Here is a 26,950-nt window from a genome sequence, read left to right as displayed (position 1 = left end):
CATCCTGCCAATTTTAGATTTAATTTGATTTATTGTAGGCACATCGCAGGTAGATAGGATAGTGAAGAAGGCGTTTGATATGCTTTCCTTTATTGGTCAGAGTGTTGAGTACAGGGGTTCGGAGGTCATGTTGCAGCTGTACAGGACATTGGTTAGGTTAGGCCACTGTTGGAATATTGAGTGCAATTCTGGTCTCCTTCCTATCGGAAAGATGTTGTGTAACTTGAAAGGGTTCAGAAAAGATTTACAAGGATGTTGCCAAGGTTAGAGGATCTGAGCTACAGGGAGAGGCTGAACAGACTGGGGCTGTTTTCCCTAAAGCATCGGAGGCTGAGGGGTGACCTTATAGAGGTTTACAGAATTAGGAGGGGCATGGATAGGATAAATAGGCAAAGTCTTTTCCCTGGGGTAGAGGAGTCCAGAACTACAGGGGATAGGTTTAGGGTGAGAGGGGAAAGAGATAAAAGAGACCTAAGGGGCAACCTTTTCACGCAGAGGGTGGTACATGTATGGAATGAGCTGCCAGAGGATGTGGTGGAGGCTGGTACAATTGCAATATTTATGAGGCATTTGGATGGGTATATGAATAGGAAGGGTTTGGAGTGATATGGGCAGGGTGCTGGCAGGTGGGACGAGATTGGGTTGGGATATCTGGTCGGCATGGACGGGTTGGATCGAAGGATCTGTTTCCATGCTGTACATCTCTATGACTCTATGTAACTAAGTACAGTGAAAAGTTTTGTTTTGAGATATTACAGGCTTTCATAGTAAACAAGGACATACAGATCATAGGATGCTTAGACAGAGCAATGTACACAAGCTAACAGCTGCACAGGAGGTGCACAAAGCAAGATAACAAAGCAAGATAACATTTTCTGGAGTTAGAGGTCCATTCAGGAGTCTAACAATAGCGGGAAAGAAGCTGTTCTTGAATCTGTTGGTGCGTATGTTAAAGCTTCTGTATCTTCTGCCTGACGGAAGTGGTTGGGAGAGAGTATTACCAGGGTGGAAGGGGTCTTTGATGATGTTGGCAGCCTTTCTGCAGCAATGAGAAGTGTAAATGGACTCCACGGACGGAAAGGCGACTTGCATGATGGTCTGGGCACACAATTTTAGATTAGATTAAATTAGATTCCCTACAGAGTGGAAACAGGTCCTTCGGCCCAACAAGTCCACATCGACCCTCTGAAGAGTAACCCACTTCCCTCTGAACAATACACCTAACATTATGGGCAACTTAGCATGGCCAATTCACCTAACCTGCACAGCTTTGGACTGCAGGATGAAACCTACGCAGACACGGGAAGAATGTGCAAACTCCACACAGACATTTACCAGAGACTAGAATCGAACCTGAGTCCCTGGTGCTGTGAAGCAGCAGTGCTAACCACTGAGCCACCATGTTGCCGTATTTCTGTAGTTACTTGCAGTCCTGGGCAGAACAGTTGCCTTACCAGGCCATTATGCACCTGGATAGAAAGATGTGGTATATCTGTACAAGTTAGTGAGGACATGCTGAATTTCCTAAGCTGCCTGAGGAAGAAGAGAAGTTGTTGGGTCATATCCTACATGGGAGGTCCAGGACAGATCATTGGTTATCGTCACTCCTTGGAACCTGACCCCCTCAACCCTCTCCACCTCACTGTTAATGCAGATGGGGGAAGATCGAGAGAGAAAGAATGAGCGAGAGAGAAAGAGCGAGCTCTTGGACATCTCACCCCAGTTGATAGGCTTGTAAGCCGAGAACCCTCTCTGTACTTCCAAATTCTCTCAGTTGTGCTATCGCATAAACTAAAATAAACACGGCTTTCTCTGGGTGCAGCTAGTCACTGGTTCCTAATTGTGTAACATACCGTCCATGCTAGCTCCCTGTACAGCTGTGACCTCTGTTCAGCACATTTATATTTTCTCTCACTCTCACTCTCTCGATACCAAGCCTTCTATCTCCTTTCTGTATCCTGACTCATCACTGTTTGACCTGTCTACCATGGTGATGTCATCAGCAAACTTACAGATGGCATTCATACGGAATTTGGCTCCATAGTCATGGGTGTACAGAGAGTACAGTAATGGGCTGAGTATGCATCCTTGCGGAGCACCAGTGTTGAGAATTTCGTGGAGGAGGTGCTGTTGTCTGTTTTCACTGATTGTGGTCTGTGGGTCAGGAAGCTGAGGGTGGAGCCAAGACCCAGGTATTGGAGCTTTCAGATGGTCTTGTAGGGATTATGGTGTTGAAGGCAGATCTGCAGTCAACGAGTAGGAGGCTGATGCAGGTGTCCATGTTGTTCAGATATTCCAGGGATGAGTGTAGGGTTAGGGAAATGGCACCTGCTGTGGACCTTTCTTGCCAGATTTCAGGGAATCAAGGCAGGCTGGGAAGCTAGAGTTGATGTGGGCTTTTGCCAGCCTCTTGAAGCACTTCATGATTATAGAGGTCACAGCCACTAAGCAATAGTCATTAAGGCATGTTGCATATGTTCTGTTGAGTACCTTTTCTTTACTTCGGCGTATTTTACTTAGCTTTTTCAGAGAATCATAGCATCCCTACAGTGTGGAAACAGGCCCTTCGGCCCAACAAGTCTACACCAACCCTCTGAAGAGTAACCCACCCAGATGTATTCTCCTACCCTATTACTCTACATTTACCCCTGACTAATGCACCACACTAATTCATCTCTGAACACCACTATAGGACAATTTAGCTTGGCCAATTCACCCTAACCTGCACATCTTTGAACTGTGGGAGGAAACCCACAGACACAGGGAGAACATATAAACTCCGCACAGACAGCCACTAGAGGGTGGAATCGAACCCTGGTCCCTGGTGGTGTGAGGCAGCGGCGCTCACTACTGAGTCACAGTGCCGACCATGAGCCAACGTGGGGTTGGTGAGAAAGGGTGGTGCCATCCAGCAGCAAACAAAGTTCACAGACTCTCCAACTGCACCCACTGTCAGAACGGGCAGAAGGTTCAATCCTGGGGGTGACTCACAGCAGAGTCACCGATGGAATCCAATTATTGGGAGCGCTGGTGCCCCCGAAAGCTACTGGAAAACGTGAATCTCTGCCCGCACTCTGAACAGATGAACGGCCTTTCCCCGGTGCAGACCTGCTGGTGCCTCAGGAGAGCAGAGGCCTGGGTGAAGGCCTTCCCACTCGGGGTAGCTGAAGGGCTTCTCCGCAGTTTGGACCTGCCAGTGGATCAGCAGATTGGGGGAGCATTTAAAGCCCTTCCCACAGACAGCCCAGTAGAATGCCCTCTCCCCAGTGTGGACCCACTGGTGCCTCCGCAGTTTGGAGGAATCGCTAAACCCCTTCCCACATTTGGGGCAGCTGAGGGGCCTCTCCCCCATGTGGACCCACCAGTGGGTCAGCAGGTCATAGGAGCAGTTAAAGCCCTTCCTGCACTCAGGGCAGGAGAACGGCCTCTCCCTGGTGTGGACCCACCACTGCCTCAGCAGGTTGGAGGAATTGCTGAAGGCCTTCCCTCACTCGGGGCAACTGAAGGGCCTCGCTCCCATGTGGACCCGCTGGTGGGTCAGCAGGTCAGAGGATTTGCTGAAGGCCTTCCTGCATTCAGAACAGGGGAAGGGCCTCAAAAGGTTTGAGGCGATCATAACTTAGTTCTTCCTAACTTGCTTTCATTCATGTTACTTCAAATTTCAGTTTCTCTTTGCATTCATCTTTAGCAAATTTGACACATGCCCTCAGTCAGCCTTAAAAAAAGGGATTTTTTTTCCCAAGAATAGAAACAAAAATAGCTGGAGAAACTTAACAGGTCTGGCAACGTGGTTGGAGTGATCTCTCCACCGAATGTTGCACCAGACCAGAGTTTCTCCAACACTTTTTAATTTTAGAGTTCCAGTACTTTGTTTCCCTTCCAATTGTTATTTTCCATTTTCATATGTAGGTAGGTACACTTGTATTTTTCATTTTCCATTCTTGTCTTTGTCCTTAATTCATCTTGTATTAAATCATGCTCTGAAACCCAAATTAGGCTTGGAAATGGAACTCAGTATGCAGTTCAAATAGAAATTTCAAGTATTAATTCAACAAGTTTAAACACATATTTGATTATTGAAACTAAAATTTTAAAAATCCCTTTGGTTGATGTGAAAGTAATTACTTTCATTTGGAATCACACTGTAGTCTTCAACAAAGTAAGTAGAAACAAATTCAAAGTTTACATGTTCCCTTCGATATCCAACAATAAAAGCCAGATTTCAAGGCATCTTGCCCATGCCACAGTAAATGCAGCATCATTTTCAAAGTGGAGCGATTCTTGGCACAGTTGGGGATAATTCTCTTGCTGTTCTCTAGTGTCAGTTTCACAACTTCATCCATAAGATAACTCCAACAGCACTACCCCAACAGTGCCAAGAGTTGTCAGACGAGGTTTTTATGCTGAAAACTGGAACTGACTTTAAATCCATAGCCTGATACAGCCAACAGCACTACTAACTGAATCACATCTAACATTGTCAATCATTTCTCCTGCAAGTGACAGATAATCACTTCAACAACAAAGGAAGATTTTGGTTAACAAGGTTAAATATTATAAATCAGTAGTATTTCCTGGAATATGTGGGGAATGAGTGGGATAATGGTGAGCTAAATCTGCTGGTTGTATGAGAAGTACTCGCTGCGATTGGGAGAACATGACTTGTCCCTGCCACAAGATGAACATGAAATTTTAAAATCAAATGGCTAAGACCACTCATAAGTATTGGTATACATGACCATAATAGGGGATTCTATATTTATAAATAAAGAAATTTGAACTAGCTCTAATAAAGCATTTGATTCATTATTTCCTTTCAACATGTAATACAAGAAAAGTCCCAGTTATCCATAATTCAGAATTCTCATGCACCAACATCTGAGATTCAAAAGAGAACTTCTGAGTTGTTGAAAACCAGTTATTAAAGATTTTGCCATATATTTTTGCACATATCACCCAGTTACCCTCAGCCATTTTTTAACCTTATCTTAATAGGCTATCCCAAGGTTTATACCACGGAACCTTAACTATATAATGTAATACATCACAAATAAAACAAAATCTCTCAATTAGATTAGATTACATTACAGTGTGGAAACAGGCCCTTTGGCCCAACAAGTCCACACCGCCCCCCGGAAGCGCAACCCACCCATACCCCTACATCTACCCTTTACCTAACACTACGGGCAATGTAGCATGGCCAATTCACCTAACCTGCACATCTTTGGACTGTGGGAAAAAACCGGAACCCGGAGGAAACCCACGCAGACACGGGGAGAATGTGCAAACTCCACACAGTCAGTCGCCTGAGGCGGGAATTGAACCCGGGTCTCTGGCGCTGTGAGGCAGCAGTGCTAACCACTGTGCCACCGTGCCGTCCACAAATGTTGTGGTTCTGTTCGCCAAGCTGGGAATTTGTGTTGTAGACGTTTCATCCCCTGTCTAGGTGACATCCTCAGTGCTTGGGAGCCTCCTGTGAAGCGCTTCTGTGATGTTTCCTCCGACATTTATAGTGATTTGTATCTGCCGCTTCCGGTTGTCAGTTCCAGCTGTCCGCTGCAGGGGCCAGTATATTGGGTCCAGGTCGATGGTGTTTATTGATTGAATCTGTGGATGAATGCCATGCCTCTAGGAATTCCCTGGCTGACTACATTAGTTTTGCTCATGCTGGGTATCGGGTCCTTCGTTCTGGTGAGTTGTTGTCTGAGAGTGGCTGTTGGTTTGTGTGCTGTTATAAGTCCTAGTGGTCGCAGTAGTCTGGCTGTCAGTTCGGAAATGCTCGTGATGTATGGTAGTGTGGCTAGTCCTTTGGGTTGCGGCATGTCCTCGTTCCGTTGTCTTTCCCTTAGGCATCTGTTGATGAAATTGCGCGGGTTTCCGTTTTTGGCGAATACATTGTAGAGGTGTTCTTCTTCCTCTTTTTGCAGTTCTGGTGTACTGCAGTGTGTTGTGGCCCTTTTGAATAGTGTCTTGATGCAACAAAAGAAGTTGCATCAAGACACTATTCAAAAGGGCCACAACACACTGCAGTCAAACTCATGTTGCTTGTCATCTGAGTGTGTGGCTACTAAGGATAGCTGGTCGTGTCGTTTGGTGGCTAGTTGGTGTTCATGGATGCCACTCTCAGACAACAATGTAGTGTACAAAATCCCATGCAAGGACTGCACAAAACACTACATAGGATAAACAGGAACACAGCTAATGATCCGCATCCAGGAACACCAACTAGCCACGAAACGACACGACCAGCTATCCTTAGTAGCCACACACTCAGATGACAAGCAATATGAATTCCCAGCTCGGCCAATAGAACCACAACAACAAGCACCCGAGCTACAAATCTTCTCACAAACTTTGAAAATCTCTTAATATTTCACAGGTTTAAAATTTCTGCAAAACCTGAAAAGAATAAGTCATATATGATCTTGTAACAGAAGAAATCAAAATTCATCACTTCGACCCTACAACTATATCAACTGATGGAATATATTGCAAACCAATCACTGAGGTAAATGTTTTTTTGGTATACAGCTAATTTTTAAACTAAGTCTCAGAGAAACAACTATCTCCATGAATACTGTTCCCTGCGCAGGTGTATTTTTTTTTACGCTACATCATAACAAAGCTGATACAGTTCTTCAGCCTTCAAACCAGAGTCAGTTAAAAGACAATGCTTCTAAGATAGTTTTTCATAAACCACATGCAAACCGATTGCTTTTAAAGACTGACTAAGCAGTATCGCATTTATGATGATATCCATGCTCAAAAAGGGATAGCAATAATCATATACCTGTTATGATTTTCACAGTAACTGTATAAGGTCACTGTAGCACCTATTAATTAACATACAAAACATTGTGCATTTGTCTTAACAGAACGCTCCAGAAATGGACAGACGACAAATATTGCAAGTTTAGTTTCAGAGACTGTAAAAAGTATTCAACGAACTTACCCCTCCACAAATGAGTCCAATTTGGCCAGCTCATCAGATAACCCCACTAAGACATCTAAAGTTCCAACCTAAGCCAAAAAATGTCAAGTTAAATCCAATACAAAAATAAGTAAAAACATTTTCATCTAAGAACTAAAAAGCAGGTTGACTTTTTTCAAAGGATAATAATAACTTTGAAAGGGCAACATGGTGATTCAGTGGTTAGCACTCAGTGCCATGAATCTAAGTTCATATTCAACCATGGGTGACTGTGCGAAGTTTGCACATTCTCCCCATGTCTACGCGGGTTTCCACTGGGTGCTTCGATTACCTCCCACAGTGCAAATATGTGCAGGTTAGTTGGATTGGCCATATTAAATTGCTGAGAATATTCAGCAATGTTCAGGTTAAGTGGATTAGCCAGGGTTATGGGGATAGAATAGGAAATGGGTCTGGGTGGGATGCTCTTCAGACAGTCGGTGTCAATTTGATGGGTTAAATAGCCTGCTTCCAAACTGTAGGGATTGCATGTTTTCTCCACAATAAGAAAACTCTTCAATCATTGGAACATCTAATCATTTAAATATATGATTAACACTGCCAACAAGTAGAAGTAACTAGAAAGGGGAAATGATAGAATGCAAACCCGTTACAAACATTATCTCTTCTAAGATAAGCATGTGGGCAACTCCAGAACAATGTGGAATGCACAAGGCATTGAAATGAAGCTGGCTGCTCAGAACTTCTATCAGAAGATTCTAACATATTGCTAATCATGACTGTTCATAACAATCATAATCATGACAATTTGACTGTTGAAATGGAGCTCCCTTTTGTTCACTTTGTTGGTCTCTTGCATCCACTTCCAGCAGTATGACTGATTGATAGTTATGTGACACATACTCCCATTTCTGCACTACTGATCATGATTAGCAATATGTTAGAATCTGCTGATAGAAGTTCTGAGCAGCCAGCTTCATTTCAATGCCTTGTGCATTCCACATTGTTCTGGAGTTGCCCACATGCTTATCTTAGAAGAGATAATGTTTGTAACGGGTTTGCATTCTATCATTTCCCCTTTCTAGTTACTTCTACTTGTTGGCAGTGTTAATCATATATTTAAATGATTAGATGTTCCAACGCTTGAAGCATTTTCTTATTGTGGAGGAAACATTGCAACCCATGGGACAGGCAGTGAGAAGTTGTTTTTCAGACATGCCTCCTATTGATTATTCTTCTATCTTAACCATCAGCTTAAAGCTACACTGACCAGTTTAAAGGTCCTAGGGTTCAATACATGGTCACGTGCACTATATGTTTCTCACTAAAAATTTGAAGTACAACCTTCAGCACTAATTATCCAATGCAAGCTAAAAAAAGTTTGGAATTACACAATTTTGATCCTGATTGTCCACCTGATCACACAACAATGCAACCTTGCTTGATGGTCACTTGAAGCTTCACTGCTTCTGTTCCGTTAGACCAGCCTCAAATACTTCAATCTGTTTTCTGCACAGCCATCATGCTGCTCCTTCCACATTCCACAAACATGTTAAAATCTTTTACATAACTCAAAAAATTACTGTTTACTTGTCAGAAAAAAAAACTTACTCAAGAATGAAACATATAGACATACATTCTTGTTGCACCCGAGTCAAAATAGTTCTTATCACAACTGAATTTTACTGGATGTGGGCTTCTTTGAATTAACTAAACATGTGTAAATTAGTAGTACTCAAAATATACATCCCACAACCATTACAATTTTCTATCCTATACACACTTAAATGAAAATTTTCAGGGGTGGGTGGACTACTCAACTACACTAGAACTGAAAATTACAGTTTAGCTAAGACATCCATCATCCTCTACAGCAATTTTTTCTGTACCCAGGAAATTGGGTATCAGTTGTCATTTACACCATTATAGAAAAGTTGTTAGCTTAGTTATAGATGTTAAGTCTTCATATACATTTGGGTTTAATTGAACTAAAACAATAAACTTCCACAGTTAATTTATTAGTAAATATTCAGCTTAGTGCTGCATTCTGCATAATTTGGAGATGCCAGTGTTGGACTGGGGTGTACAAAGTTAAAAATCACAACACCATCTTATAATGCAACAGGTTCATTTGGAAGCACTAGCTTTCGGAGTGTTGCTCCTTCATCAGGTGGTTGTGGAGTATAAGATCGTAAGATGCAGAATTTATAGCAAACGTTTACAGTGTGATGTAACTGAAGTTATATATTGAAAAAGACTTGGATTATTTGTTAAGTCTTTCATCTTTTAGAATGACCCTGTTGGTTTCAGCTCTTTCATATCTAAATTGCAGAACATTTAAAAATTACATTCTCAAGTTACATTCTCAATTGGTAAAGTTCACTTGAGAATGTAATCTTTAAATGTTCTGCGATTTAGGTATGAAAAAGCTGAAACCAACATGGTCATTCTAAAAGATGAGAGACTTAAACAATCCAGGTCTTTTACAATACATAATTTCAGTTACATCACATTGTAAACTTTTCCAATAAATTCTGTGTCAAATGGTCTTATACTCTACAATCACCTGAAGAAGCAGCAGCGCTCTGAAAGCTAGTGCATCCAAATAGACCTGTTGGACTATAACCTAACGTTGTGTGATTTTTAGCATTCTGCATAACTTTCTTGCATCCAAGATTTGATTAGACAATAGACAATAGGTGCAGGAGTAGGCCATTCTGCCCTTCAAGCCTGCACCAACATTCAATATGATCATGGCTGATCATCCTTAATCAGTATCCTGCTCCTGCCTTATCTCCATAACCCTTGATTCCACAATCCTTGAGAGCTCTATTCAACTCTTTCTTAAATGAATCCAGAGAGTCTTTTAGTGTAAGGTAATCCTGCCATTCCAGGAATTGACCTCGTGAACCTATGCTGCTCTCCCTCAATAGCCAGAATGTCTTTCCTCAAATTTGGAGACCAGAACTGCACACAGTACTCCAGGTGTGGCCTCAACAGGGCCCTATACAGCTGCAGAAGAACCTCTTTGCATCTATACTCAATCCCTCTTGTTATGAAGGCCAGCATGCTATTAGCCTTCTTCACTAACTGCTGTACCTGCATGCTTACCTTCATTCCTCATTCCTGAAGGGCTTATGCCCGAAACGTCGATTCTCCTGTTCCATGGATGCTGCCTGACCTGCTGCGCTTTTCCAGCAACACATTTTCAGCTCTGATCTCCAGCATCTGCAGACCTCACTTTCTCCTCCATGCTTATCTTCATTGACTGGTGTACAAGAACACCCAGATCTCTCTGTACTGCCCCTTTACCTAAATTGATTTCATTTAGGTAGTAATCTGCCTTCCTGTTCTTGCCACCAAAGTGGATAACCATACATTAATCCACATTAAACTGCATCTGCCATGCATCTGACCACTCACCTAACTTGTCCAGGTCACCCTGTAATCTCCTAACATCATCAAATTTCACCCTGCCACCCAGCTTAGTATCATCAGCAAATTTGCTAATGTTATTAGTAATACCATCTTCTATATCATTTACGTATTTTGTAAAAAGCTGCGGTCCCAGTACTGATCCCTGCGGTACCCCACTGGTCACTGCCTGCTATTCTGAAATGGAGCCGTTTATCACTACTCTGTTTCCTGTCAGCAACCAACTTTCAATCCAAGTTAGTACTTTGCCTGCAATACCATGCGCCCTAATTTTGCTCACTAACGTCGTATGTGGGACTTTATCAAAAGCTTTCTGAAAGTCCAGGTACACTACATCTACTGGATCTCCTTCATCCAGCTTCAGAGTTACATCCTTAAAAAATTCCAGAAGATTAGTCAAGCATGATTTCCCCTTCACAAATCCATGCTGACTCTGACCAATCCTGTTACTACTATCCAGATGTGTTGTAATTTCATCCTTTATAATAGACTCCAGCATCTTTCCCACCACTGAGGTCAGACTAACTGGTCTATAATTTCCTGCTTTCTCTCTCCCACCTTTCTTAAAACGTGGTACAACATAAGCCACCCTCCAATCCGCAGGAACTGATCCCGAATTTATCGACCTCTGGAAAATAATCACCAACGCATCCACGATTTCTCGAGCCACCTCCTTCAGTGCCCTGGGATGTAAACCATCAGGCCCCGGGGACTTATCAACCTTCAGACCTAACAGTCTCTCCAACACTAATTCCTGGCAAATATAAATTCCCTTAAGTTCAGGTCCTTCAGCCACTGTTACCTCAGGGAGATTGCTTGTGTCTTCTCCAGTGAACACAGATCTGAAGTACCAATTCAATTCATCTGCCATTTCTTTGTTCCCCGTAATATATGCCCCTGTTTCTGTCTTCAAGGGCAACAACGTAAAAGATCAATCATGTAGACTGGTGAATAAAGATTTCACCACTTCGTCATGTTCACATTCACTTCAGATCACAGTAGCCAAAAGCATTTGTAGTAATATGAAAATTAAGATTTTTTTCAGTCCAACAGTATTTGTTTATCGTTTTTGCATTGTGTATATCCCTGTACTCTAACTTCAATTCCGGAACTTACAGCAAAGCTAGATAAATGACCAAACAATGTGCTCACCTTGCACCAAACAATGGACTTGGAATACATATTATTCTTTTTGGGGCAAAATATAATTGGCTTAACTGCAACAGGACTCTAGTGGAGGGCATTACTCGCAAAGTTATATCATGACATTTCAAGACAGCTTTATCTGAAAATTCACAAATTCAAATGAATAATTTCAATTTTGTGACTGACCTTCAAATCTGGAATTGCAAACTTGAAGTTGGTAGAGAGGTGGTTGTTCCTCGTCGTTGCAGCATTTAATTTGTCCCATGTCTGTTGACATGTTTTCTCCCCAGGAGCAGATATTAACCAAAATTCTGTCATCCTCAATAAGTAAATTGTTTGAAGTAAACTGATATACTGAAATAAGACAACAAAACCCAGTTAATGCAATAGTATCTTCATGCTTCATTGTACATGCAGTTTATAGAATTAGCCTCACTAATCACGTCATATTACCCTGCAAAGTTAAATACAATTACAAGGCCAGGATGACATTGAATGAATTATACATTCAGACCCACAATCAAAATTGGACATTACTTCTGCTCCATCAAATTAAAGATCCTAAACTAAATATTTCTAAGATACACAGTCAACTGCTAATGAACAATGACAAATGGAAACATTTCATGGCAAAATTAAACGGAGCTGCCAAAAACTGCATAGAGTGCATTCCTCTCCAATTGTCTTTAACATAGGAAACAGGATAAGGATTAGGCAGTTCAACCCTTTGAGCCTGCTCCATTATTCAATGAGATCACGGCTGATCACTTCCCTGCCAACCACTGTCAGCCTCGCCCATAATCCCAGCCTCTTTTATGAATCAAAAGTCTGTTAAACTCAGCCCTGAATATATTCAATGACCCAGTCTCTACTGCTCTCTGACAGTGAATTCAGAGATTAAAAACCCACTGAAAGAAATCTTCATGTCCATCTTCACACCTTTATTTTAAAACAATGCCACTTATTTCTAGATTTCCTCAAGTGAAAACGTCCATTCAGCATCTTCCCTGTCAAGCTCCCTCAAAATTGTCCCTTTCACAAAGATCACCTCTCAGGTTTCTAAACTCCAATCAGTATAGGCTAAGAGTACGGAAGATAATGCAGTGATAATAACAACCCACTTACCTTGGCTGCTTAACATCACTGATAAACCTGCATTTTATAGTACCTTTCAAGCCTGGGAGCATCTTAAAGACATCCCAAACAATTTTTTTTAGCAGAACAAATAGCAATGAAATAAATAAGACAAACAGAAACTCCTGGAGAAACTCAGCATGTCTGGCATCATGCATGGAAAGAAAGCAGAGTTAACATTGAGCTTTCTTCAGAACAAGATAATCTGACCCTGAGACAAAAGAACAGGAAATGACATCACCAACCCAAGGAAAGCTAAACACAAATTGAAACAGGCACGAACACCAGTGCTTCACCAGAGCGTCACTGATCTTACTTAGTATGTGAAGAAATGTCTAAAAACAAACCTCCCAACTCAGCGAGCAAACTTACATCCAGGATAATATGTTTTAGTTTGTTATAATGATATTGGTTGAAAGCATTTCTTGTGCTGGTCACAGAACAAAGAAACTTATAGCACAGGAGCAGGCCCTGCTCCCTAGCCATCTATGTATCAGTCTAGATACATCTTAAATGACGCTACCATGCCTTCCATTGGCAACGTGTTCCAGGCACCCACCACAATCTGCATAAGTAACTTTCCACGCATATCTCCCTTAAACTTTTCCCTTCTCACTTTGAACTCGTCACCCAAGTAACTGAGTCCCCCACTTTGGGAAAAAGCTTCTTGCTATCCACCCTGTCTATACCTCTCATGATTTTGTAGACTTCAATCAGGTCCCCCCCTCAACCTCCTAATGAAAATAATCCTAACCTACTCAACCTCTCTTCATAGCTAGTGCCCTCCATACCAGGTAACATCCTGGTGAACCTCCTCTGCACCCTCTCCAATCATCAACACCCTTTTGGTAATGTGGCGACCAGAACTGTACGCAGTATTCCAAATGTGGCCGAACCAAAAAGTCTTATACAACTGCAACATGACCTGCCAACTCTTATACTCAATATCCCGTCCAAGGAAGGAAAGCATGGTGTATGCCTTCTTGACCACTCTATTGACCTGCATGGCCACGTTCAGGGTACAATGGACCTGAACACCCATACCTTTCTGTATATCAATTTTCCCCAGGACTTTTCCATTTACAGTGTAGTTCGCTCTTGAATTGGATCTTCCAAAATGCATCACTTTGCATTTGCCTGTATTGAACTCCGTCTGCCATTTCTCTGCCCACTCTCTAATCTACCATATTCTGCTGTATTCTCTGACAGAGCCTTCATTATCTGCTTCTCCACCAATCTTAATGTCACTGCAAACTTGCTAATAGACCGCCTATACTTTCCTCCAGATCATTTATGTATATCACAAACAACAGTAGTCCCAGCACGGATCCCTGTGGAACACCACTAGTCACAGTTTTCCATTTTGACAAACTCCTTTCCACTACTACTGTCTCCTGCTGCCCAGCCAGTGCTTTATCCATCTAACTAGTAAACTCTGGACCTCATGCAACTTCACTTTCTCCATTAGCCTACCATGGGAACCTTATCAAACACCTTACTGAAGTCCATGTATGTGACATCTACAGCCCTTCCCTCAATCAGCTTTGTCACTTCCTCAAAGAATTCTATGAAGTTGGTAAGACAGGACCTTCCCTGCACAAAACCATGTTGCCTATCACTGATAAGCCCATTTTCTTCTAAATGGGAATAGATCCTATCCCTCAGTATCTTCTCCAGCAGCTTCCCTGCCACTGATGTCAGGCTCGCCAGTCTATTCCTGGATTATCCCTGCTACTCTTCTTAAACAAGGGGACAACATTAGCAGTTCTCCAGTCCTCTGAGACCTCAACTGCGTTCAAAGATGCTGCAAAGGTATCTGATAAGGCCACAGCTATTCCCTCTCTCCCTTCCCTCAGTAACCTGGGATAGATCCATCTGGACTCGGGGACTTGTCCACCTTAATGCCTTTTAGAATACCCAACACTTCCTCTCTCCTTATGCCAACTTGATCTAGAGTAATCAAACATCTATCCCTAACCTCAACATCTGTCATGTCCCTCTCCTCGGTGAATACCAATGCAAAGTGCTCATTAAGAATCTCACCCATTTTCTCTGACTCCACACATAACTTTCCTCCTTTGTCCTTGAGTGGGCCAACCCTTTCTCTAGTTACCTTCTTGCTCCTTATAGATGAATAAAAGGCTTTGGGATTTTCCTTAACCCTGCTTGCTGAAGATATTTCATGACCCCTTTTAGCCCTTAAGTCTTCATTTCAGATTGGTTGTACGTTCCTGATATTCTTCCAAAACTTCGTCTGTGTTCAGTCACCAACACCTTATGTATCCTTCTTTTTCCTCTTAGCTAGTCTCACAATTTCATCTGTCATCCATGGCTCCCTAATCTTGCCATTTCTTTCCCTCATTTTCATGTCTGTCCTGCACTCTAATCAACCTCTTTAAAAGCCTCCCACATATCAAACAGCTGCTCCCAAGCCACATTCACCAGCTCCTGCCAAATTTTGGTATAGCTGGATTTCCCCCAATTTAGCACCCTTCCCTTAGGAGCACTCTCACCTTTGTCCATGAGTATTCAAATATTTACAGAGTTGTGATCACTATTCCCAAAGTAATCCCCAACTGAAACTTCAACCACCTGGCTGGGCTCATTCCCCAACACCAGGTCCAGTATGGCCCAACCAGAGTTGGAATATTCACATACTGCACTAGAAACCCCTCCTGGATGCTCCTTACAAATTCTGCTCCATCTAGATCTCTAACACCAAGTGAATCCCAGTCAATGTTGGGAAAATTAAAATCTCCTATCACCATCCTCTTGCTCCTATATCTTTCCATAATCAGTTTACATATTTGTACCTCTATCTCATGCTCGCTGTTGAGAGGCCTGTAGTTCAGCCTCGATATTGTTACCACACCCTTCCTGTTTCTGAGCTCTGCCCATATCGCCTCACTGCTCGAGTCTTCCATAGTGCCCTCCTTCAGCACAGCTGTGACATCCTCTCTGACCAGTAATGCAACACCTCCATCCCTTCTACCTCCCTCTCTATCCTGCCTGAAGCATCGATATCCTGGGATATTTTGTTACCGACCATGCCCTTCCCTCAACCAAGTCTCAGTCATAGCATAACATGAAGGCATCAATGCTGTTCTCTGAATAGTGCCACTGGGCCTTATTTATCCACAGGAGGACAGACAAATTGCTCTCTAATGTCTTAGTTATAAGATAATACCTCCAATAATTCAGCACTCAAATAATAATTAACCTGCATTGCTTGAACTTCAGTTTTTAATTACATATTTAGCATTGAGTCTTGAATGCAAAACTGCCATTTTTCTTGCAAATGATAAATCAACTTTATTACTCAGATTTCTTTTGAAGAAAATTGCCTGCCTATAACTAAAGAGAAACACAGATAGGTGGCATAAGTACATGAAATTTTACACAGATCCCCGATTGACTTTACCAGGTAAAGCCAGTCGATCCAACAGGTAAAGCAATACAGAACAAAGGTTTGAGTCTCAATTACCAATTAATGCAAGTCTGCTGTAATCAGTTATACTGACAACAGCAATCATAAAATTTGCCTCAACATTCGGGAAAGATAGTGCAATTCATGGCAGGATTAGAAATCCTGGCTGATAAGTACATGCGCAGATATTGGATAAAGGCAAAACTGGGATCAGCTGTCACCTGAATAATTACCATTTAGATTCACATGGCATGGTTGCCTGTATGTTTGGAATCATGGTGCAGTTTGATTCATATCATTCAAAGAAGCAGCACAGAAAATAGGCAAGAAAAAGAAAAGCATGGTACCTACATACCACTTTGAATTGTGGCAAGGTTGTTGAGAGATGCTAGCTAATTAGTTTCTGATAATGACACATACTTCTCTCTCCCTCCACAAAGTAAAAAGCATATCAACTATATTTCACATGAAAAATTTTGGATATATGAACTTGCATGTGCTATTCCAAGAATGAATCATAGTAAAATACAATCTCAAAAGAAAATTAAGTCAAAGACACTTTCAAAGGGAAGGATATTGTCAGGGTTGCAGGATTTGAGCTACAGGGAGAGGCTAAATAAGGTAGGGCTGTTTTCCCTGGAGCATGAGAGGTGACCATATAGTGGTTTATAAAACATGGAGGGGCATGGATAGGGTAAATAGAGAAAGTGTTTGCTCTAGGGTGGGACAGTCCAGACTAAGAGGGTGCTGCGTGTACAGAACTAGCCACCAGAGGAAGTGTTGGAAGCTGGTACAATTACAACATTTAAAAAGACATCTGAATGGATAGGAAGGGTTTATAGGGATATGGGCCAAATGCTAGCAAATGGGACTAAACTAGGTTAGGCTATCTGGTCATCGTGGACGAGTTGGACCAAAGGGTCTGTTTCCGTGCTGCACATCTCTATGATTTTATGACATTTTCAAATGAGACTTGACAAATCACGTGTTACACAGTAGGACCAGAAATGAAATCACCAAGTTTTCACTTCTTGAAAATACCCAAGCCTTCCAGCAACTTCCTGATGATCAGTTTACCAAAGTCTTGTGCTAGTTGTTTCCTTTACCACTCTTACTCACAGAAGAAAAACAAATTGAGTATAAGTTTATTCTCCCCTCACTCTCATAATCTAGTCTACTTTTATTAATCTGAAGTTGTTCAAATTAAACTTCATTTAACTGTAAAAGACCATTAAAAATGATTAAAACATTAATTCCCGGTCTAAATGTACAGTGACAAATAAAATCTGCCAATTAATATCAAGTCAATTTGATTCCAAGGAAGCACAGCTAGTAAATTTCCTGATCTAATCATGCCTTATTGGAAACAACAATTTAATTCGAGGCATTCTGAACCCAAGTTATTTTTATATCATAGATTAGAGCTTCAACAACATTGTATAATAAAGCCTTGGCTCATTTACTTAGTATGTTTCCCTCACAAATTGTTGAAAAGTGCAGATGATAAAATAAATGACTTTACCCCCTTAAAAGCCCAGTGACCTCTGATGCTGATAAAAATGTTCAACAGCTTGCAAGTTTATTTTAATATTTTACATGCACAAGGGCAAAGAGAGAGGAAAGAGTGCGAAGTAAGAAATTTCCAGCATGCTTTTCACCAGCATGTCTGCTGGGAAACACAGCTGTTCACTAGTAAATCGCAAACATTAATGTTTTCCAGGTGCTGGTTACTGTCCATATAATGCACAGCAATAAAATGACATGGACTGCAGTTTTTTTTTGTTTGAGGACAGGCACTGATTCTTTGCTACATATCTATACCTTAAACCAGCTTCCTCCGATTCCTGATCGCTCTGTCAGTGGGTACAGTTTGACTCAATCTACTCTGCCTAGACCACTCGCTACCTGGAACCCCTCTTAACTTTCACTTGTTTGAGGAGAACAATCCCAGCTTATCCAATCTATCCATAATACAGAAGTCGCTCACCTCTGGACCCATGCTGGTAAATATTTGATGTATCCTTTCTAAATTCCTCATAAGCTTTCCAAGATTGGTTGTCCAGACATTTACACAATACTTCAGTTGAGGCCAGGTTCTCCATAACTACTTTACTCAGTTAAAAATCACACAACACCAGGTTATAGTCCAACAGGTTTAATTGGAAGCACACTAGCTTTCGGATTGCCGCTTCATCACACCCCAGTCCAACACCGGCATCTCCAAATCATGACTACTTTACTCATGTATTCTATGCCTCAACTTACAGATCCCAGTATCAAATATTAACCAATTGCTCAATTTTCCCTGGTACCTAACAATTTGGCAAATATACTGTTAGGTTTCTCTGATCTTTCACTCCATTAAAAACTGATCCCGTTTTTTTCCCTCTACTTACTCTTTATACCAAAATGTAACACTTTACACTTCACTGCATAAAGTTTCTTCTGCCATTTTACCATGCATTCCACTAGCCTGCCATGCCCTTTTGAAATCTTAATTATCCTTCACATTGTTCTGTTTACAATACTACCAAGTTTCCAGTTATCCAAAGTTTTGAAATTTTTCCCTGAACAACCAAATCTACATCATTGAAAAAAGCAGAGGTTCTAACACAGATCTTCAACAAACCCTGCATACATCGCTTCCACCCAAACAACAAATCACTGTTTCCTGTCACCCTGCTAACTTGACATCTATGTTGACACCATCCCTTTTACTCCAAGGACTTTAACTTTATTGGCAAGATGGTGGTAGAGTAGTGGTTCTACGTCCAAGCGCCTGAGCCAGAGCTCACTCATATCCATCTGCTTTTTTGTTCCCCTTTTTACTTTTACTCTTTTCTTTTCCTCTTTGGAGTCCTTTTCGGCACCTTTAGCAGGGTAAGAATGGGCCTGGCCTCCCGAGCACATGCAACAATAGTGACAGGAGTCGGCTCATCAAGTACAGTGAACCCAATGTGGGGCACAGCAAACCCTCAGAGAGCTTGAGACAGTGAATGTGGGCCCAGCGGAGATAGATGGCGGCATAACATGGTGTCTCCAACATTGGTGGACCCAAAGCAGGACTTGAAGTAGTGCCAGCAGAACTGGTTTTTCAAGATGGCAGTGACAGCAGGGTAGCCTCTGCAGTTGGCGAACGCATCATCTGCAGTCGGCAGAATCAGGACATTGGACTTCAGATATGACAATGCAGTAGACCAGAATTGGTATTGCTGGCAGATCTTGGCGGCGGTGTGGTACCAGCTCAAAGTTTGTGAGAAGACTTGTAGCTTGGGTGCTCGTTGTTGTGGTTCTGTTCGCTGAGCTAGGAATTTGTGTTGCAGACGTTTCGCCCCCTGTCTAGGTGACATCCTTAGTGCTTGGGAGCCTCCTGTGAAGCGCTTCTGTGATCTTTCCTCCGGCATTTGTACTGGTTTGAATCTGCCACTTCCGGTTGTCAGTTCCAGCTGTCCGCTGCAGTGGTCGGTATATTGGGGCTGCAGTGGTCGGTATATTGGGTCCAGGTCGATGTGCTTATTGATTGAATCTGTGGATGAGTAAAACAGCTGTGGTATTGGAACAATGTTGGCTTTCTGGACTGAACTGTGATGCAGGGATGTTGGTAGGTATGGAGCATACTTCGTGCCGCTGATGTTGAGCGGAGCACAAGGAGGGAGGAAGGACTCTGTTTTTAGTTATATTCTAGTTATATCTTTAGTAACTCAAACTGGCACCAGAACATGGTGACTTATTACACTTTGCACTGTGGTTTGTTAAATACAAGTGACAATAAATTATTCAATTCAATTCATTCAAACCTATTATTTAATTTTATGAAATGCCTTTTGGAAGCTCACGTGAGCCATTTCAACTACACTACCTGATCAAAAATTCAACCAACTTAATTTCCCATCATAAGTGGTTGGGTTAATCCTTGCACTCGCTGCATTTATGGCCATTGCCAAATGGAGAGCGTGCATGTGCAAAATTTGAAGGATGCTTTTAAACCTATGGCCAGGAGCAAGGCAGTATATATACATACATAATACCTTCTACTAATCTGCCAACAAAAACTGCTCCTTACTGACAGGAATTGTAATTAAAAAGAATTACATAGCTCAGAGTCACACTGGCTGACAGGAGCAATAACAGAGTACTGTAGAATACCAGTCATTCCTGAGAACACAGTCCACTGAAAAATCTTCACATATGTGCAAATCCAAATGCTTTCAAATCATTTATTTTGTGGTTCTTTGTTCTGCTTTGTATCGAGCATGGTGAATATTACTAATACCAAATATTAAAAACTTTCGGTGCAACTGGATTCATGCCAATGGATCACAGAACCCATTTTTAATGAAGTTGCCCCATATCCTGCATTGGGAACATGGTTACATTCTTGTTCACAATTGCAATTCTCTGGCACTGCTTGTGTCCAAGGGAATTTAGAATATTATGACTAGTGCTTCTGCTGTTTCCAACCTCACTTCCCTCATTATCCTCAAAAGTCTCTCATTTAAACTTGGTGGCTAACCAATTAGTTCAACAGCCTTTCCAATACTTTTCTCTATCAAATTTTAACCCATCCTGTTTCACAACTACATCCTTTTTTACTATTACTTTGGTATCATTGAACTCTAGATTTACAGTGCAAATAACCTACTCCTAACCCTTTACTGACACCATTCATGAAAAATGATAGTATCAATCACTCTCTAATAAATGCAAATAGGATGTTAAAGCAACAGTTTTGAAAAGATATCAAACTGCATTAAAGAAAGGTAATCAATTAAATGAGCCAGGATTTTCAGAAATCAAAAAGGCAGCTTAAGTGATTTGAAAGAAAGCATGAAATATCAATTCAGGTAACTTGACCCAAATAGGTCTCTTTTATATCCTTCCCCTCTCACCCTAAAATTATGCCCCCTAGTTCTGGACTCCCTCCCACCCCACCCCCATCCACCTTGGGAAAAGACCTTGTCTATTTACCCTATCCATGCCCCTCATGCTTTTATAAACCTCTATGAAGTCACCCCTCAGCCTCTGACACTCCAGGGAAAACAGCTCCAGCCTATTCAACTTCTCCCTATAGCTCAAATTCTCCAACCCTTCTCACCTTCAATCAGTTGGATTAACCATCTGTTAACTCTGCAACAAAACTAGCACACTATCCATGCTGTTACCTGTCCCCAGACCCCGCAATCACTTATTCATTAATTTATTGCAAAGGTTTTTTGAAAGATAAATTACAGATGAAAAGTCATCCTTATCAAATTTTGTACTTACTTCTTCAAAATGCTCAATGAGGCACATCATGAAAGATGTTTCCTTTTGAAAATTAAGCAGACTTTTTTTGGTTTCTAGAAGCAGTAAATCTAATTAGAAACTTAGTTGGCAGACAATAAACAGTCAGGATAGATGAATATTGTTCAGACTCAGAAAAGATGGGGATTAGTGTATCCAATGATCATTACTGTATCCATTTTTAGTTGTTAGTGCCTAAAGAGGCAACCTACAGTCAGCTGCGCAGAACTTGTTTCTGACAGCAGAAAGAATTTCCAGTACATGGAACAAGTGAGCAAGAACAACAAGGAATATATATTCAATTGAAAGATGAAGGTATGGTTGAACATAGACAATTGAGAGATTCAAATACTCAAGTGCCACAAAAGGCCATCAGCATTTTTGGTGATATACATTAGGGTGCAGAATGCAAAACAATAAATTTAAATAAAACAATGCTGAGGCTGCAGCTAAGAGCACTATGTTTAATTTTTCATTGACTTTCTATTCAATGCAAGAAAGGCACAAAAGGAGATTTTTAAAATTATACAGGGTCTTAATCATTCTTTTGTGGTCAGCTAATTTTCTGCATTTGGAGAATGATATGGGATCAATTTTAAACTTAATGAGATGCATCAGGTTACGAGCTATTCAGTTGTAAAGAAGTTTGTTGCAGGATGTATTATGTGGCTTCAGCATATAGTAGACTCTTCTAAACAAAAAAGGGAAATGGGATTGTACACCTTTTAATCACAGATGGCTGCAGGAATATGGGATATTACAACATCGCTACACTGATCAGTGGGATCAGAAAAGTCCTAAGTATGAACAAAATGTATAAACTACTGTATTAGATACATAACCTGACAATCTAATTGCTTCGTCTAATCAACCTTTCCAGATATTTAAAAAAAAAGCCTGTGAATAGTCAATCGCAGCATCTGCAATAGGAAAACAATTGGTATCCAAACTCAAGTTTTCAAAAATTACTTAAGTTGAGAAATGTTATGCCAAGACATTTACACATAAACAAGAATGCCAGTTTGGAGATTCAATTTACTTTAGTGACAATTCTGCTTTGGTAACATAACAATCAGCCACAATCATACCGAATGGGAGTGCAGGCTTGAAGGGCTGAAAACCCTACTCCTGTTCCTATTTGTTATGCTTCCATGATATTTGTTACACAAACCTGTAATTTACAACATAATCATTCTCATTCTGACTGAAATAAAAAAAAATTTTTCAAAATTAGTGTAGGTTACAGAGCATTACAACACATTTGCAAGAAAGGAATATGATAAAAATGATAGCAGTACATCTATACGTAAATGAACAGCAAAATCCCTTCAATGTCAATACAACACGAAAAATCTCATGAAAGTGAGATCCAATTCAGATTCCTAGTAAAATTTGCTTTATACACCACTTGGTCAATTTTTTAAATAAAGAATCAGAACTCTTGAAAGTCAAAGGATCAAAATCATTGGACTAGTAATCCAGAATTTTAGGCCGATATTCTGGGAATAAAAACAGAAATTGCTGGAAAAACTCACATCTGGCAGCATCTATGGAGAGAAAACACAATTAGCATTTTGTTTATAGTGACCCTGACATGTATTTGAATCATGTAATGTCCATTGGTAGAATTTGAATTTAATTACAAAAAAATCAGTATTAAAAATAAGCTATTCTAATGTCAGCCATGCAACCATTGTCGATAAACTTATTTGATTCATTAATGCACTTTAGAGGAATTTCCTTTACAGAAGAAAATCTGCCCTTAGGTCTGACCTACATGTGACTCTGGGCAACAAATGCTGACTGAGCCAGTGTTGCTCATACACCACAAAATACAGGAAAAAATGTGAACAGCAGAATCTTTTGATTGCAAACAGTTCCCAGAAAATGCGTTAACACCGTACTTCAAACGCTGTTGCATGTACCCTGTTGCATGTACGCTGTTTCTCTACACGGGTTAACAACAGAGCAGTCATGCACTAAACAGATGGATGAATTTTATTTTATTCAAAAACGCTCCATACTCGACACAACAGACGAACATTTTTCCAGCTAAAGCGAGTGGATTACTACAGCGATTGCTCAACTGATGTTTACACTTCCCTAAAACTTGCAGCCCTTGACAGACATAGGAAAGGGCGATGCTCGCACAGTGACAGGCAGAAGCTGGGGCCTTCAATGACAGTGACAACCTCAATCTGTCAGTTGATCCTTCATTGAGGGAAAAGGAAGGAGGATCGGACCAGTCTCCAATGGGGGCCCGAGGCTTATCCCTCATAATTTATCCCTCTCTCCATTTAACGAACAGCCGTCCCACGTCTCCCACCGCCCAAACCCAACCATAACAACAAGGCAGCCATCACCTTTCAAATACGCCCCACTGCAGAAAGTAGAAGGACGTACCGCCTGTTAGACTGGGGGAAGGACAGCGCTACTCCGCTCCTCACGGTCAGTATTTCAGTAACCGTTCCCCCCCGTCGCCTCCTCCTCTTCCCTCACATTGCTCGAGCAACCTGATCCTTGATCGGTGGGTCAGCTGAACCTCACGCGCCTGCGCATTCTCTGGGCTTCGTGGGTCAGCTGATCTTCACGCCCTTACGCAGCCCCCGGGCTCGTTCGGGTCAGCTGAACCTCAAGCATCTGCGCATTCTCAGTGTGGGCTGGACCGCCTGCGCATGTGCAGTCCTGGCTTCGGCTCTGTTAATTGGTCATCGTTTTCTGCTTTCCTGATGCGTCTCATGGTGCAAATTGCAATTTTGGTAGGGGTGGATGTTGTAGTCATTGTTTACTTACTGTTACTAGTGTATTATGCACACGTTTCTATGATCTACTCTTCGTGATGTTTCAAACATAACGTGCTGGGACATTTTCTCAGCGTGGTCAGCAACACGGGCAACCATTCACAGTTGATGTGGGTAACGGGAATGCAATATTCTTGTCTTTTTATGAATGTGCATAAGTTTGGAGAAATACATTTATATACTCTGACCTGTGGTTTTCTGTATCCAGGCGTGAAAGCAAAAGCCATTAAAGCCAGCACATGGACCAAAAGCCATACAGGAATAGAACTCAATCAAAATGGAAACGAAAACATAAGTTGCTGGAAAAGCTGGGGCTCAAGAAAAGGTCCAGCAGTATCTGTGGAGAGAAATTAGAGTTAACGTTTCGGGTCAAGTGACCTTTCCTCCTGATTTCTCTCCACAGATGCTGAACTTTTCCAGCAATTTGCGTTTTTGTTTGTGATTTATAGCATCCACAGTTCTTTGCAATCAAAATAGAAGTGTGCTTAAAAGTTTTGGGACCAGGACTAAACAAAAATCAAAAACCAAAGCACAAACAACAGGAATAGTATGCAAAGTACCATTATGTATTTGTCAGGAGAAAGTTATTTATAATAGCACTTTTGTGACACATTTTTGGCCCTTTATGAGCCTTATAAAATAAATTGCGACTGTCACAAAATTAGTTAAAATGTCAGATTGTCAAAATAGTTTTAAGGAGCATCTTAAGGGAGGAGAGAGAAGCAATTCCAGATTTTTGTCCAAACAGTTGTAAGTAAATCAACAATGGTGGAGCTTAGACAATTGAGGTGCTGTTGAGGTCAAACTTACATTAAAGTGGCGTCTTAAAGGGTGTAGAATAGAATAGCCTTTATTGTCAAGTGCAATGAAAAGTTTGTAATGTCGCCTCTTTTCAACCATCTTCGGTACAGGGTACTTAGGTACAGCTACTTGTGTTTTTTACAGAATTGAAAAAAATGTTAAAGAATAGCATAGGAACACAAAGTTTTAAGAAATACTCAACTTCTCAACGTCTAGAATATGAATAAAAAGTATCTTTACAAAGTACTCAGTTCCAGTCCTTTTCACTGAAGCGTGCCTACCAAGCTTCAGAACACGGCCTCCAACTCGGACTCATCTCCTAGGCCAGCCTGGGCTCCGCTCTGGGCTCCAATCGTAACTTGCTTCAGAGACTCATCTCCCAGGTCAGCCTGAGCTTGGTCTGCTCCTGCTCTGGCTCTGTCCGTGACTCGCCTCCGGAATTCACTTCCCAGGTCAGCCCGGGTTCAGTCTGCTCCAGTTCAAGGCGAGACTGGCCTCCTAGGTCAGTTTGGGCTTGGTTTGAACCCGCTGCGGGCTCCGGCCACGACTTGCTTCACAGATCGGTGTGGGCTCGGTTTGCTCCTGCTTCGGGCTCCAGCCGCGACTCGCTCCCGCGCTGGCACGGTCTTCGATTCATCTCCCACGCCATGCTGGACTTGAACTCACCTCCATTCCCTCTGGGTGGGGTAATTTAAGAAGTTAAAACGGGGGGAAACTGCAGAAAAGACGAACAAGAGAAAGCAAAAGGAACTGGCGAAGCAGAGAAGCTCCGGCTAAAATGTCCTACTCTACCGCTATCTTTATCAGTAGTGGTGCTAGTGGAGATCAAACAAATAAAAAGGAATGGAGCATTTTAAAAGCAAGTATTAGATTTTTAAAATTAAGGCCTTAATTAACTTTTTAAAATCACTGTAAATCAGCAAGCAAAATAGTGATAGAAGAATGGGACATGATGAAGTTACGACATAGACAGCAGAGCTCATATTAGAGACAGTAAAATGTAGGAGATATGCGAGACTTGCATGCATTGAGATAGTCCAGACTAGAGGGACCAAAGGACTGAATGAGTGTGTCAGAAGATAAACTGAGGCATGGCAAAGCCAGGTAAAAAAGATGAAGCCAAAAGTTCAATACAGGATCAAATGTAACACTGAAATGAAAGTAAAATATTGTGGATGCTGAACATCTGAAATAAAAACGAAGTGTTGAAGAATCTCAATAGATCTGACAGCATCTGTGGAGAGAAAGTCAACATTTAAAGTCTGATATGACTTATTCAGAATTCAAAAATGACACAAAGGTTGAGAACGATGATAGTACTACTGGACAAGTCAGCTCTCAGAGTGAAATCATAGGTGAAAGTTTTATTTTTGTTGTTCTGTTACTGTGGTAATCAGCCACTCATTTTATGCAAGATTGCCAACTTTTTTAACACAACCTTATGACACAAAACATAAAAACAAAGCTACATATATATGTGACAATTTACAAAGATCTTAACCTAAACAGCATAAGAAAAATTAACTTTTTCCAGCAATATCCTTTATAGTTACTTAATTCTAGTGAAGTATCACTTCAGCCTTAATTCTTTAACTTGGTATTAAACTGACAAGGTAGCAAAAAGTTCCTTTGGGTCTTTCTGCACCAAAGACGTAAAAATACAGATTATCCAGACGTTTCATTACCTGGTGGTGACCTCCAAGTGAAGCGAAGCTGTTGTCTCCTGCTTTCTATTTATATGTTTGTCCTGGATGGGGTTCCTGGGGTTTGTGGTGATATCATTTCTTGTTCGTTTTCTGAGGGGTTGATAGATGGTATCTAGATCTATGTGTTTGTTTATGGCTTTGTGGTTGGAATGCCAGGCGTCTTGGAATTCTCTGGCATGTCTTTGCTTAACCTGTCCCAGGATGGATGTGTTGTCCCAGTCAAATTGGTGGTTTTTTTCATCCGTGTGTAGGGCTACGAGGGAGAGAGGGTCGTATCTTTTTGTGG

The 26,950-nt window shown here is 41.4% G+C and overlaps 1 protein-coding gene and 1 long non-coding RNA gene across 4 annotated transcripts in view; one reads left to right on the top strand and one right to left on the bottom strand.

Moving 5' to 3' along the window:
* The window catches only part of atp6v1c1a (ATPase H+ transporting V1 subunit C1a), a 90,486-nt gene extending 65,133 nt beyond the window's left edge, over positions 1-25,353 (bottom strand). Inside the window, exons 1-3 of one of the 3 annotated variants that reach the window (XM_043688526.1) lie at positions 25,240-25,353; positions 11,699-11,866; positions 6,953-7,020 (exon numbers count right to left, since the gene is read on the bottom strand). In XM_043688526.1, the coding sequence (XP_043544461.1) occupies positions 6,953-7,020; positions 11,699-11,830 (200 nt within the window). In that variant the 5' untranslated portion in view covers positions 11,831-11,866; positions 25,240-25,353. Of the gene's footprint in view, positions 1-6,952; positions 7,021-11,698; positions 11,867-23,719; positions 23,905-25,239 lie in introns of those variants that run through there. The other 2 variants (XM_043688525.1, XM_043688524.1) reach the window with 2 other exon arrangements.
* The window catches only part of LOC122549165, a 14,608-nt gene continuing 11,678 nt past the window's right edge, over positions 24,021-26,950 (top strand). The window contains exon 1 of the long non-coding RNA XR_006311440.1: positions 24,021-24,115. This is a non-coding gene — a long non-coding RNA (uncharacterized LOC122549165). The remainder of the gene's footprint in view (positions 24,116-26,950) is intronic.

This window comes from Chiloscyllium plagiosum, chromosome 4 (assembly GCF_004010195.1).
Source record: "Chiloscyllium plagiosum isolate BGI_BamShark_2017 chromosome 4, ASM401019v2, whole genome shotgun sequence".
Taxonomy (NCBI): domain Eukaryota; kingdom Metazoa; phylum Chordata; class Chondrichthyes; order Orectolobiformes; family Hemiscylliidae; genus Chiloscyllium; species Chiloscyllium plagiosum.
This window is presented reverse-complemented; position numbering and strand designations above follow the sequence as displayed.